Genomic DNA, 13,460 nt, shown 5'->3' with positions numbered 1-13,460 from the left:
AACAGATCACACAGGGCTTTCTTTTCACTTATTATGTCTAACAAAACCTTTAGAAGTAGAGAGGACACTTTTCCTAGCCAAAGGATGAAAAGTTTATGTGCACTGATCGGACTTCTTCACTTTGGTAATCTTTTGACTAATCTCAGGTTTACAGCCCTGGAGGGTCACAAACCGATCTCTAAGCCACTGATTTGATCAATATCCGGGGCCCTCCAGGTGCATCTCTCTTGGCCACAAGACGTGTGTTGATAACCTGTGAGTCTGCAGAGTGAAGAACTGACAGGAGTCTCACCGACGTACCTGTGGGTTATTCTACAGAGATCCTAAAATGATGTATTCAGGTGTGGCCCTCACATTGCTTCAGATGAGTGAGTAAAATGGCAGTATTTCATCTACAACATTTTAGTATACACTGCTAAATAGCAAGCGTTGATTAAAGTGTTTATTAGAACATTAGCACAGGTGAATAATAAAAAAACGAATGCAAAGAAACTATCTAATATTGTATAAAAATAGTCTAATAGTTTTCTTTACTTTTTTCTGACGTTCTGAGAAAATATGCCCAATTTTCTATCCTTTCTAGTTGTAAGCTAAAATATGGGCTTTTATACTATTCTACACGGAATCAAAAATGCTTGAACAGTCAGTGATTGCTTCCCAAGATGCTGGTGAGAATATGGCATGACAATTATACACATGCATGTCACAATAGCAAGCAACGATACTTCTTTTTCCTAAAAGGCAGATTCATGCTATTACTAAACAATGAATCAATAAGGAGAAAGAAACTATCCAACCTGATAAAAATCACAAATCTACAATCATTCATAGCATACCGGAATTAGATGATAAAGCTCACATTATATTGACAGGCCAAAGGTCATGGTTTACAAACTTCGGGACTGCAGCGTAAACTTGCAACAACCTAGACCATGATTTGGCAGCTTGTGAGACAATTTTCTGTCCAGACCATCTTGTTCAGAGATGCCATGTTGGAGAGAAAAAAAATACAAAAAGGATTTTTTTTAATCCGCATGGAGAGCACCACAATAAAAGTCACTGGGAGAAATTGCAGATCACGAAGAAGAAATGTGTCTAGCCAGCAAGAAGAGGGCCCTCTTAAGCTTAGTTATTTATGTTGCACGCAAATTCACATTCAGCCGAGCAAATCACTGCTATTGAGAATACAGTGAGGGCGGTGGAATAAAAAATTGGATGGCATGGTGGCAGAGTGAAGGGCGTAAAACAGGGCCAAGATACACTTACCATCAGGAGTCAATCCCTGGAACAGCAAGAATGTGAATCTAGCTCAGGTTTGTGAGACCTGACAACAGCCTTCAAATCCTGTGCAAAAAACTTCCAGGAGTTTGCTTTTGAAAAAAATAACGTTTGTAAGAGTTTGGTGGACGGCCATCAAAACCGACGGCAGTCATCCACCAAACATTTTGTACCTTGTCAGGAACCGCCATGACGGCAACGTACAGAGATCATTGCTGGGTCTCCAAAATTTTCAAAGATCTTACAGCATTGGCATTGTACTGATTTTCATTTAACCATTGAGGTAGGGGAAAAAGATTTTGAGGTTGAAAATTCAGAATCGGTAGGTTCTATGTTTCTTTTTTTCCCGACATGCTCCCCAAGAGGCTGGCATATAAAGCACCCTTTTACTGGTTAAAAATGAGACGTGGCGACAGGACTGAAAGCATCAGTGGGATTTCCAATATGACTTCAATCAGGCTGGAATACTTCTGTCTGGGAGTCTTCTGGATAATATGGGGTTGATAGGCTTCAATCAGAATGGACTGTGGCTCTTCTTTGAGAGAATAGGGTGTGGGTGGTAAGGAAATGAGTTAGTGATAATTGTTTTGCTTACTTGATTGGACCTAATGGTGAGTGATGAGTTGAGTCATGTTGATAATTTTTTGACTGTGTGTCTAATGCAGATGTCTAACACTCCCCTCTGCTTGACTTGGACTCTTTGCACACTATACCTCGTTTTGGTATACCATATAACAAGGCAGCTTCTTACATTGTGTTGCAGCGGTGCGATGCAAGACTTGAAATTTGCTGTACCGCTCGGTTAACAGGTGATTTCACTAAGGAATCCAAAAATGTTGTTAGTTATGAACATTTTTTTTTCAAATTATTGATTTTTCTAACGTATTTAAAATTAGCTGTTAGGGCCTTGTGTTAAATCTCCCAGTCCAAACTGTTTAGAATTTAAAAGTATTCTAGTTAGTTAGGCCCTTTTAGAGGTATGCTTAGAATTTCTTTTAAAGTTTCTAATAAGGTCCTAACTGCTTTAAAACCATGACTGGGGCAGCAGGTTCATCCCAGGAGCTCAACCTGAGCCCCTACAAAAATCTTAAGTTGGTCCATCTTAAGGCCCTCTGCCAAGCATTGAAACTTGCCATATGATTTAAACCCACTAAAGCCCATCTGCAAGAGTTTCTTGCAGAAAATGATAGATGCATGGCAAGGAAAGACAGCCTTAATGAGAATGCTGAAGAGGACGATGATTCCACCAGCAGTCCTACTGACAGTAATAACACTGGGGGCACTTCTGTCTGTACCCCAGATGATGCAGCTAGTGAAGATGCTGATCTTCAGAAAGTAGCTAAGAGAATAGACCTAGGGGCCCAACTCTTAGCTATAGAAAAGTAAAAACTTGAGATGGTAAAAAAACTAAATAGGGAGAGAGAAAGGAGAAGCTTTTGACCCTAAGATCCCCAAAGGGATGGTCCTCAAATATACAGAGGGTAATGATATCACCAAATGGTTTACAGCCTTTTTAGTGGACTTGTCAAATGAGCAAACGTGGCTAAAAGTACAAGGATTCTCTACTCTGTGAGCTGTTTTCAGGAAACTGCAGGGATAGGCCCCTGACACTGGATGAGACAGATGCTGAGTCCTACAACCCCATGAAAGATACCCTGATTGAGGGCTTTGGACTCGCCATTGAGGAGTTCAAGATCAACTTCAGGGAGACTCAGAAAACCTCGAGTCAGTCCTGAATAGATTTTGTAGATTTTTCAGAGAAAACACTAGATGGTTGGTTGAAGGGAAGTCAGGTGCAAGATTATGATGGGTTTTATAATTTGCCTATGAAAGAACATCTGTTAAGTAATTCTACCTCTGAAAAGTTGCATCAATTACTGGTGGACCCGGGTTTGGTCTTCATCCAGGAGTTGGAAAGGAAGGTTGATCATTGGATCAAAACTAGAGTGTCCAAAAAGAGCCATGGCGAGGGTGACAAAAAGCAAGAGGTTGCTAAGCCCCCCCAAAGGAAAGTTGGTGGACAGTCTAAAGAAAAAGTTAAAGAGTTTTCTGTAGGTCCCCAAAACCCTGTCCAAGAGGGTGGGCCTAGAGACAATTCATAATTCAAGGATGAGTACCAGGATAAAAACTAGGATCCCAAAAAGGCTTAGTACTTTGACTGTAAACCAACAGGGAAAAGAACCAAGGACACTTCCTGTTGTAACAACACACCCACTAATACACCTCCAGGGGTTGCCAGTGTAGCCTTTGAGGATGGTTCCTCAGATGAGGACCTCCTTGTAGCCTTCAGCTGGGAAGTGGGGCCAGAAAGTGAGCTTGTGATTCCAGAGGGAAGCAACCACTTTTACCACCTACTGGTCAATGGAACCCCAGTCTCTGCCCTGAGAGATACCTTGGTGCACGACAGGTTGGTGTCCTCAGACCAGTACTTGCCAGGAGAAACTAAAAGTTTAAGGATTGTTCCAGGAGAGCTTACTGATAGGCCTGTGGCCTTAGTACCCCTAGGTATAGCCGGGTCCCTTAAATGGAGCAGGGTGGTAGTCAGTCTAGAACTCTCCCTTGAGTGTCTCCTTGGCAATGACCTCCCAGAGATTGGTCTGAACCCAAAAGAGATACTGGTCCAGTACTAGACCTCTCCCAATGATGCTGGAGCTGCTGAACCAGCAACTGGCACAAGTAATACTTGGACAAAAATGAGTAGGAAGGGTAGGCAACTTTTAGCCAAAGTTCCAGTGAGGCAAGGAGATCCTGCCCCAGTAGGAGAGAACTCAAAAGTTAGCTGTGGTATAGCCTTACCTGACCCTCAAAAAGCCCTGACTAGTCAGGCAGTTGTTATGTCTGAGATGGTGGCTCCTCAGCTAACACAAGAGAGAGTGGAAGGAGAGTGTTTGCAACAGAATGTAGTAACCCCTCTCTCAAAATCAGCAGATAAGCCCCCTGCACCCAAGAAGCCTGTAAGTTAGCACCTTCGCCTGTCAGTGAAGAGCTAAAGGTGTGGTTCTGGGCTCTGACAGCTGTCAGTGGCTTCTGCTGGTGTTAGCCTTTATGGCTGCACTGTCATTAGCATGGTGGTCTGAACAAATGTCTAATAGCAAGCTAGGCCCCCTAACCCTGTTGGTCATGGTGGAGTTACTCAAGTTGTTGGTGACCTCTTTGAGTAAGCTGGGGATGGCGCTGGCTAAGATAGGGTTAGTAGAGGTGGAAACCTCTAACCCCAAAGAAGAAAGAATGGGTGAGGAAACTAAAACAGCAGCCAAAGTGCATTTTAAATTGGGTCCTACACTGTTGAGTAGGTCAGTTCCCCCAAGGAAGTGGCTTGGACAGGAGGATATAAGGCAGAGTAGACCCTTCAACAATCAGCCTGTCTTCTTACTCTTCCTCGCCTGACAGACTAGGAAGATTCTCCCAGGTTGTGACTGAGTCTCCTGGCCTTTTGGCTGGGGGGAGGTATAGGAGACTGGGCTTTTGTTGCAGTAGTGCCCCCACTGTTTGCCTGATAATTGATGCAACTTTGACTGAAGTGCACTGGGTTCCTGCTATCCAGGTCCCCAGTGCCAGTGTTCTTTCCCAAAACTGTACAGTGTTCTCCAATTGGTTATACGTTTGGCACCCCTGTAAGACACTAGTAAATGGCACTCCAGGTACCTAGGGCATGGCTACCAAAGAGGGTCCCTAAGGACTGCAGCATGTATTGTGCCACCCTAAAGGGCCCCTCGCCTAGCTCATTGTTAGACCTGACAGCCTTAGGGTCGTCACCCCTAACTTTTTGCCTGCCTCCCTCCACTTTTTGGACACTGTTTTTGCTGGCTTTTAGACTCTGCGCACTTTACCACTGCTAACCAGTGCTAAAGTGCATATGCTCTCTCCCTTTAAACATGGTTATCTTGGATTATACCTGATTGGACTATTTAATTTACTTATAAGTCCCTAGTAATGTGCACTATATGTGCCTAGGGCTGGTAGACTAAATGCTACTAGTGGGCCTGCAGCACTGGTTGTGCCACCCACTTAAGTAGCCCCTTTTCCTTGTCTCAGGCCTGCCATTGCATGGCCTGTGTGTGCAGTTTCACTAACACCTCGACTTGGCATTTAAAAGTACTTGCCAAGCCTAAACCTCCCCTTTCTCCACATATAAGTCACCTCTAATGTGTGCCCTAGGTAACCCCTAGAGCAGGGTGCTGTGTGGGGGAAAGGTAGGACATGCACCTGTGTAGTTTACATGTCCTGGTAGTATAAACCTCCTAAATTCGTTTTGCACTACTGTGAGGCCTGCTCCCTTCATAGGCTAACATTGGGGCTGCCCTCATACAGTATTGAAGTGGTAGCTGCTGATCTGAAAGGAGTAGGAAGGTCATATTTAGTATGGCCAGAATAGTAATACCAAATCCTGCTGGCTGGTGAAGTTGGATTTAATATTACTATTCTAGAAATGCCACTTTTAGAAAGTGAGCATTTCTTTGCACTTAAATCTTTCTATGCCTTACAATCCATGTCTGGCTGGTCTTGGTTGACAGCTCCTTGTGCATCCACTCAGACACACCCCAAACACAGGGTACTCAGCCTCACTTGCATACATCTGCATTTTGAATGGGTCTTCGGGGGCTGGGAGGGTTGAGGGCCTGCTCTCACACAAAGGACTGCCACACCCCCTACTGGGACCCTGGCAGACATGGTTGGACTGAAAGGGGACCTGGTGCACTTCTTAGCCACTCTTTGAAGTCTCCCCCACTTCAAAGGCACATTTGGGTATAAAACAGGGCCTCTGCCCTATCTCATCAAACACTTGCTGGAGAAGAAACCTGAACCAGAACCTTCATCCTGCCAAGAAGAACTGCCTGGCTGCCTAAAGGACTCACCTGACTGCTTTCTACAAAGGACTGCTGCCTTGCTGTTGCCCTGCTGCCTTGCTGAACTCTTGTCTGGCTGTGAAAGTGCTCTCCAAGGGCTTGGATAGAGCTTGCCTCGTGTTCCCTGAAGTCTCAGGACCAAAAAGACTTCTCTTTTTCACTTGGACGCTTCGTGTGGCGAAATTTTCGACGCACAGGTTGTTCTGCGGCAAGAAAAACGCCGCACACCGACGCTGATCGACGCAACGCCTTCGGGACGACCGGAACTTCGACGCACGGCCATGCAAGGACAACGCTGCCCGACTTCCAGAGGAGAAATCGACGCGACGCCTGCCGTGACAGCGAAACTTCGACGCGAAGCCCCGCAGAACGACGCGCAGCCGGAAAACAAGCAGGAGAATCCACGCACAGACCCGGGACATCTGGTAATCCCCGCGATCCACAGAAAGAGACTGTCCGCGCGCCGGAAAACGACGCACGACTTCCCCCCGTGAAAAATAACGACGCAAGTCCGTGTGTGCTGGGGAGAAATCGACGCACACACCATTTTTCCACGTATCTCTTCTTCTCTGGCCCTCTGAGGAGATTTTCCACTCCAAACAAGGTACTTTGTGCTTGAAAGAGACTTTGTTTACTTTTTAAAGACTTAAGACACTTTATATCACTTTTCAGTGATATCTCTACAAATTCACATTGCAACTTTATTCGTTTTGACCTACAATTATCCTGATAAATATTATATATTTTTCTAACCACTGTGTGGTGTATTTTTGTGGTGCTATATGGTGGTATTGTATGATTTATTGCACAAATACTTTACACATTGCCTTCTAAGTTAAGCCTGACTGCTCGTGCCAAGCTACCAGAGGGTGGGCACAGGATAATCTTGGATTGTGTGTGACTTACCCTGACTAGAATGAGGGTTTGTGCTTGGACAGAGGGTAGTAACCTGACTGCCAACCAAAAACCCCATTTCTAACACACATGCAGACTGCCATTGCCACCTGCGCGCCTTGATACAGACAAAAATAAAAACACACTGCATGCAATATATCTACGTCACCCCTACAGCAGGCCTTCCAGCCCTAAGTCAGGGTGCATTATATTACATGTGTGGACATATCTGCAGGAGTAGATATGCCCCTGCTATGTCTTTGTCGATTCTTAGACAGGGTAAATGATTCAGGAAGCCATTTTAAGTACATGTGCTGGACCCTGGTCACTATGAATTCCGCAGCTACATGATGGCTTCACCGAAACCAGGGATGTTTGGTATCAAACAGCTTGCACTAATAAACCCTCACTGATTTCAGTGATGGATGTATTAATAATTGCACCCAGAGGGCACCTTAGAGGTGCCCCCTGAAAAGCCTACCAACTACTAGTGTGGTGGCTGACTGGTATTAACCAGCCTGCCACCAACAGTCAAGTTTCTGACCCACAAGGGTGAGAGCCTGCGCTCTTGGGCAGTCAGGAACTGCTGCTCTGGGGTGTGGAACACACAGCTGCGGCAGGGGTGTTCCACACTCCATCCAATAGGATGCCCTGTGAATTAGCATTCCAAGGCAGGGAGCTTTCAAAGAGCCTTGAGTATGTGCATCTGGCTTCCCTCAAGGTGAAGGTATGCTGAACCCCTAACCCAGGGCCCATTTGGTGCCTGGAAAGGTGGGAACATTATCAGTCAGAGAGGGGTATCCACCTTCAGGCCAGTTCTCCCCCTAAGGTGGGCTACCCGATGAGGACATGAAATTTGAAAGTCTGCCATCTTGGAGATGGCAGAATTAGGAATTCAGAGACAGGATTATGCCCACTTCCCACAGGAAATGATCATAATGGTGGGTGTAGTGACCCCAGGGATAAGTAGCCCATTGACTAGTACCCTACACTCCCCTAGCACCCCAAAATCCAGTTTTCAGGGGAGCCCCTGGCACCAGAAAATCACACCCTGCCAGCCTGAAAGAAGGAGGACCCTAAAGAGACATGAAAGCAAAAACTGAAGACCAGTGACTGACTCGTTGCCAACCATGCCAGCCTGCCTGCTGACTTTGACAACTGGTCCAGGCCTACAGCCTCTTTCTGCAGGCCCCCTCTACCACGATTGCCTCTGTTGACAGAAACCCGATGCCTCAGGAAACTATGCACCCAGACTCCACGGCCCCAGGAGTAGAGGACCAAAGGTGCCCCCGAGCATCACAAGATCTGAGCCCCCTTGTTGGTTCACCCGCCTGGCCTCCCAGTTCCTGCATGCAGTATCTTTCAAACCAGACGATCCCCATTAACTTCAACAGGGCACCCAATGCTGAACTGCACCTCTGCCTCCTGAGGTGACCTGATGGTGTGGCCTAGGACCCTGCCCTATACTCACCTTAAGTCTGGACGATTGGTCCTGTAATTTGCTGTTTTACCTGTTTGCTGTATGTGTTTTTGCTCTACAGGTTAACATTGCAGCTTTAGAAAATTGCACTGTGCCGACTTTTCAAAACTGTATTAATTTATTTTGCAAAACGTACTTACCTGATCAAATTGATTTTGGTGCCTAAACATATATAAAGATAACTGTTATTTTTATAAATCGGTGTGGATCTCCTTATTGAGTCATGTGCATCATTTATTGACTCTGTGCCTATTGCAAATGTCTAACACTCCTCTCTGGTAAGCCTATAGCTGCTCGACCATACCGTCCCCTAAGACAGCACCTTGGGATTGCTAGAGCAAGCCCCTGTCCACTAGTAAGGGAACCCCTGGACACTTTGCATGCTACACCTCATTATGGTAAACCATATAAATCACCAGTTTCCTACATTCAGACACTACTGGGTCAAGGAAAAGAAAAACAATTAATGGTATCATTTTGGTAGTGTTTCTTGTTGGGTATGTTGTTTATGACAATTGATTTTCACATTCTTGGTTTATCAATTATTGAATTTGTCTTTCAAAAAACTGATTTAAATCTAAAAAAAGAAGTTAAGGATCATGTAAATAATTATCTTAGGGTTTCTGACATGCTGGTATCTGTTAGGCAGAGGTCAAAATAGTTGAAGGGCCAATAGACAAGCGATCACTCACAGTCCTCCTCTCCTATGATTCAGACATCTGTTGTTGAGCCACCCAAACAGGGGTATTATTAGTTTGATCAAAGGTATACATGGACTAGCACTGTGTAATGTTAGTCTACCTTTCTGCAGTGTTCTATAAACAGATGTATAGGTAGGTATAATTGGATTTCATCTGACATTTTTACTTGATGGTGGCCTAGTAGTTAAGCAAAGGGAAGTTTGGCTTTGTACCCCAGAAGCAAGTACCTGGGTACCCTAGGGGTATAGTGCTTAATAGAAATTGTAAACTTTAAATAATGAACTAGGCTTTCTCTACCATTGACAATGGTCTAGCTGCAAGGTAATCCTTGGCAATACTGAGACATGGGTTTCTGTCAACAGGAACTAAAAAGGTTCATTACCAAAGTTCGGTCTTTAGCATAACATACATGTATGACTTAAGTATGCATTCAATTGACCTTGTAAATGTTAGTGTTAATTAACATTTGTTTTATGTTTCAGGTCGAAATGCTAGAGCAGAAATATGGGGGACACCTGGTCTCGCGCAGGGCTGCATGTACGATCCAGACGGCCTTTCGCCAGTACCAGCTCAGTAAAAACTTTGAAAAGATACGAAACTCACTTCTCGAGAGCCGCATGCCCAGGCGAATATCCCTACGAAAGGTTAGAGTCCAGAACTCTGAAAGTTTTTCAGCTGAGAAAGCCCTGGTTGAAGGGTACAACTTTGTCGGGATTCCACTGGTGAGGTCACCATCTTTGCCAGCCACAATCAGTGGAGCCCTGACAGAATTGGAGGACTCTTTTACAGAACAGGTTCAGTCTCTGGCGAAGTCCATTGATGATGCCCTCAGCACATGGAGCCTCAAGACCATGTGTTCACTTCAAGATGGCAGCTCGTACCAGATAAGAGAGACTTTTAGTGCAATGCAGCAGAATCAGGAAATGGACAAAGCTGAGCTGCAAGATCAAGTGAAAGATGAGGGCTTGCAGGATGCATTGCCTAAAAGTAGCAGCACCCTCATGATGGCCTTCAGGGATGTCACAGTTCAAATTGATAATAAGAACATTTCTGTCTCATCGTCTACCTCTGTGTCAATGTCTAACTGCCTAAGCAGTGCCCAGGCTGGCCCAGGCCAGATTTCCAAGCCCACAGAGAGCAAAGGCACTGGGGTCAATGACACAGAATCTTCCAATGCTCTAGAAGGACTGGTAGATACCAGAATCATTCAGAACAGTCACACATTTACAGAGGTAAATGTCAACACCAATGGTTTGGCAGGAGGTCTGGTGGAACAGGGACAAATGATGGTGCAGCAAATGTTCGATTCCAACAACGAAATGGGACACAGCAAGGGCACGGAGTCAGAGACAGCAGACAACTCTGAACAGATGAGCAGCACCAGCACCTCCACCTCAGCCAAGTCAGCATCTGAGGTGTCCTCTAAAGAAGCCCTACAAGCAATGATTTTGAGTCTCCCCAGGTACCACTGTGAGAATCCAGCCAGCTGCAAATCACCCACGCTTTCCACAGACACCATGAGGAAACGCCTTTACCGCATTGGACTGAACCTCTTCAATGTGTAAGTAGACAAAGGCATGTTCTTAACTGTTATACACACTTTTTTAAATTCAATGCCCTTACATACTTGCCTTTATCTATATATTTTACTAAACTCTGCCATCATTTATGAAGCATTAGGTACAAGGCATCATCAATTAACTGTGCTACTATACCAGTAACCAACATTAGTGTAGAACTGAAAATCAGTACTCTTCACCTAGACCTGCATTTCTAACAATCAATAGGCATTTAGGAAGTTCCTTTGATGATGTCAGCTTGGGTCTTGAGACCCATTGTGACATCACTCATTGCGTAGCCCAGATTAGTGGTGAGAACAATAAGGCTGTGGCTGAAGTTGTACTCATAACGATGTGGTGGGGAAGTGATGTGCACAATGAGTCGACTGCTCTATACGCTGCCAGGGAACGAGTCCCAGATTTCACCGACACTCTGAACAGATAAGAAAATGTCACCTGAAATCAATATGACTGAATGTGAAATTGAATCAAGGGAGCCGCAGAATAATCATTTCAACCTTTTCTATATGCAGCTATAGGCTGCATAATTTCACCTGGGTGAAATGCAGTGTGCTTTATATTCTGGCATAAAGAAGCAAAATCTCAAGGGAGAAAAAAGTTGCTTTAAATATTGTATCCACTAAAATTGCATTTTTATATAGTGCAGTATCCACAAAAGAGCACAGGAACCATGACCACAAAGAACACTCATCAATGACAACGCTAATTTGATTGGCAGATACCTCTCCTCCAAGGTTGCAGTAAAGAACAGCATTACAAGACATCAACCCAGCTGTAGCAATCACGTTTACTGCTTGAAATGTCACATTTTCAGAGGCATGTGTGGCATAACGTCCTACATGACTTTTAGAGACTGAGAAGTTACCTTGTTAATAACCAGGCATGGATTGCAGGGCTTGTGCTCAAGAACGATTGTGTAAACCCAGGTAAACAGACGTTTTACTGAGTGAGCAATCGAGGCGAAAGTTGCAACCTCTGGGTTCACCAGTTAAGTGATATAACCCGTTTACAAAGAGTCAAAGGCCCAGGTCCTGAGTCTTAGGCCCGAACTGCAGGCAGGCTCTATATGACGCCCTTGAGTGGTTATACTGTTCTTAAAGGTAAAAGAGAGACACAGAAAGAGAAGCGTTGTGATTGGAGCAGGTCTTCTGCCACTCAGATGTCTTCGCCATTACATCTACAGGCAGTTGGAGTAATGAGTAAAGTGGCCTGCAGTTGTGGCAACGTAATGTTGCTTCCCACATGGAGCAACGAGGCAGCTGGCGTGGCGGGAGTGTTTTACACATTGTTGCCACCTGGAAATGCCATTGTCTGTGATGCCTTACAGAAGGGGCAACGTGGAAACTTGTAAAGAAATACTTCATTCGAGTAAAGGGCAATGTGAAAAATAGAATAGTAGTTATGCTAAGCAGGGTGCCGCTCCTCTTGGCCCACCATTTGCTCTTACTTAAGTCAGTGCTTGATGACAAATAATTTTATGGAATCCTGGTATATCATCATATGGGTATCATTTCCAAAAATGATTTACAGACCAAAAGTGTTCAATAACGGTGTTCTCGATTAAGTCCAAAAAATGATTTATCGCAAGAAAACCACACTGAAAAAAAGGAGTTTCTAAAAGGCATTATGGCAGTGGGCTGGATTTTTACCATTTTGGAATGAGTCAGGGATTTTCAGCGCTCTTGGCAAAATAGCAGTTTACCACGGAAGCACTCACTTTCATCATCTGAAAAGGCACATTTTAGGGACATTTCCCTAAAGCCTTGCCTCCTCTTATAGATGTATTGGCCCTGAGTATATGCTATCATGGGCGGTTCCTTCGCTAAACTCCCCACCCACCCACCAGCAACAGCAGCTGCAAACCCTTTAGTACAAAACCATAATAAACCATGTTTATTATGGTTTTGTACTAAAAGGAGCGGGCCATGCACGTGACGAGGATGAGGGGAGTGCACTGTGCACTCCAGTCAGAGCGTATGTGTGCTCTCTCCAGGCCAGCACTGTGTTGCCGGGCTTGAGGGAGCAGGCACAGGCTCCCAGTCTGCCTGGGGGTGCCCTGGTTGGGCGCTCCCAGCCAATTGGCTGCAGGGCAGGCTGGGAACCTGTGCCTGCACTCAAGGAAGGAGGAGCGGAGTAGTGCTGCATTAAGGTAAGTTTAAAAAAAAAAGATTCTTTTATATTTTTTCTCTCCCTGCCCTCGCCAGGTGCCGCCCCACCCCTTTTCCCTCCCACAAGCCGCCACTGTGTGCTATCTCCCAGTAGTTTCTTGGCAGTAATGTAATAATGCAGGGCTTTTGGCTTCTCTGCAGTTTTCTGTCAGTGTTATAGCAGGCCAGTAGTGTAGATGTCTTTCCAGCAATGCCACAACATTTCTGAAGGACGCAGCAGCATGCACTCCTTTCTCTCGCCTCCTCATCTTGTAGAAATCAAGTTTTCCTGAATTTAGAGAGAGGCACCTGCTTTCAAATGTGAGCTGCTCTAGCTGACGAACTAGTCACATTCAGTGCCTGACAAACTTCTAACTTTGTTTTCGATTTTAAACCCTTGAAATAAAAGCACGTGATGCCATATACGTTCCTTATATACTCATAATAGTCATGACAGTAGACCTGGCCTGACATTCTAGTTTGTAGATATTAATGTGAAGCAGGGGCAGTAGCACGGTCAAGGGATATGCAGG

The 13,460-nt window shown here is 44.9% G+C and overlaps 1 protein-coding gene across 4 annotated transcripts in view; it reads left to right on the top strand.

Moving 5' to 3' along the window:
* IQSEC3 (IQ motif and Sec7 domain ArfGEF 3) overlaps positions 1-13,460 on the top strand; it is an 892,834-nt gene that overhangs the window by 443,550 nt on the left and 435,824 nt on the right. For all 4 annotated transcript variants that reach the window (XM_069228143.1, XM_069228142.1, XM_069228145.1 and 1 more), the window contains exon 4: positions 9,683-10,761. In XM_069228143.1, the coding sequence (XP_069084244.1) occupies positions 9,683-10,761 (1,079 nt within the window). The remainder of the gene's footprint in view (positions 1-9,682; positions 10,762-13,460) is intronic.

Source organism: Pleurodeles waltl, chromosome 4_1 (assembly GCF_031143425.1).
Source record: "Pleurodeles waltl isolate 20211129_DDA chromosome 4_1, aPleWal1.hap1.20221129, whole genome shotgun sequence".
NCBI classification, from domain to species: domain Eukaryota; kingdom Metazoa; phylum Chordata; class Amphibia; order Caudata; family Salamandridae; genus Pleurodeles; species Pleurodeles waltl.
The sequence above is the reverse complement of the archived record's forward strand: the minus strand, read 5'-3'. Positions and strand labels throughout refer to the sequence as shown.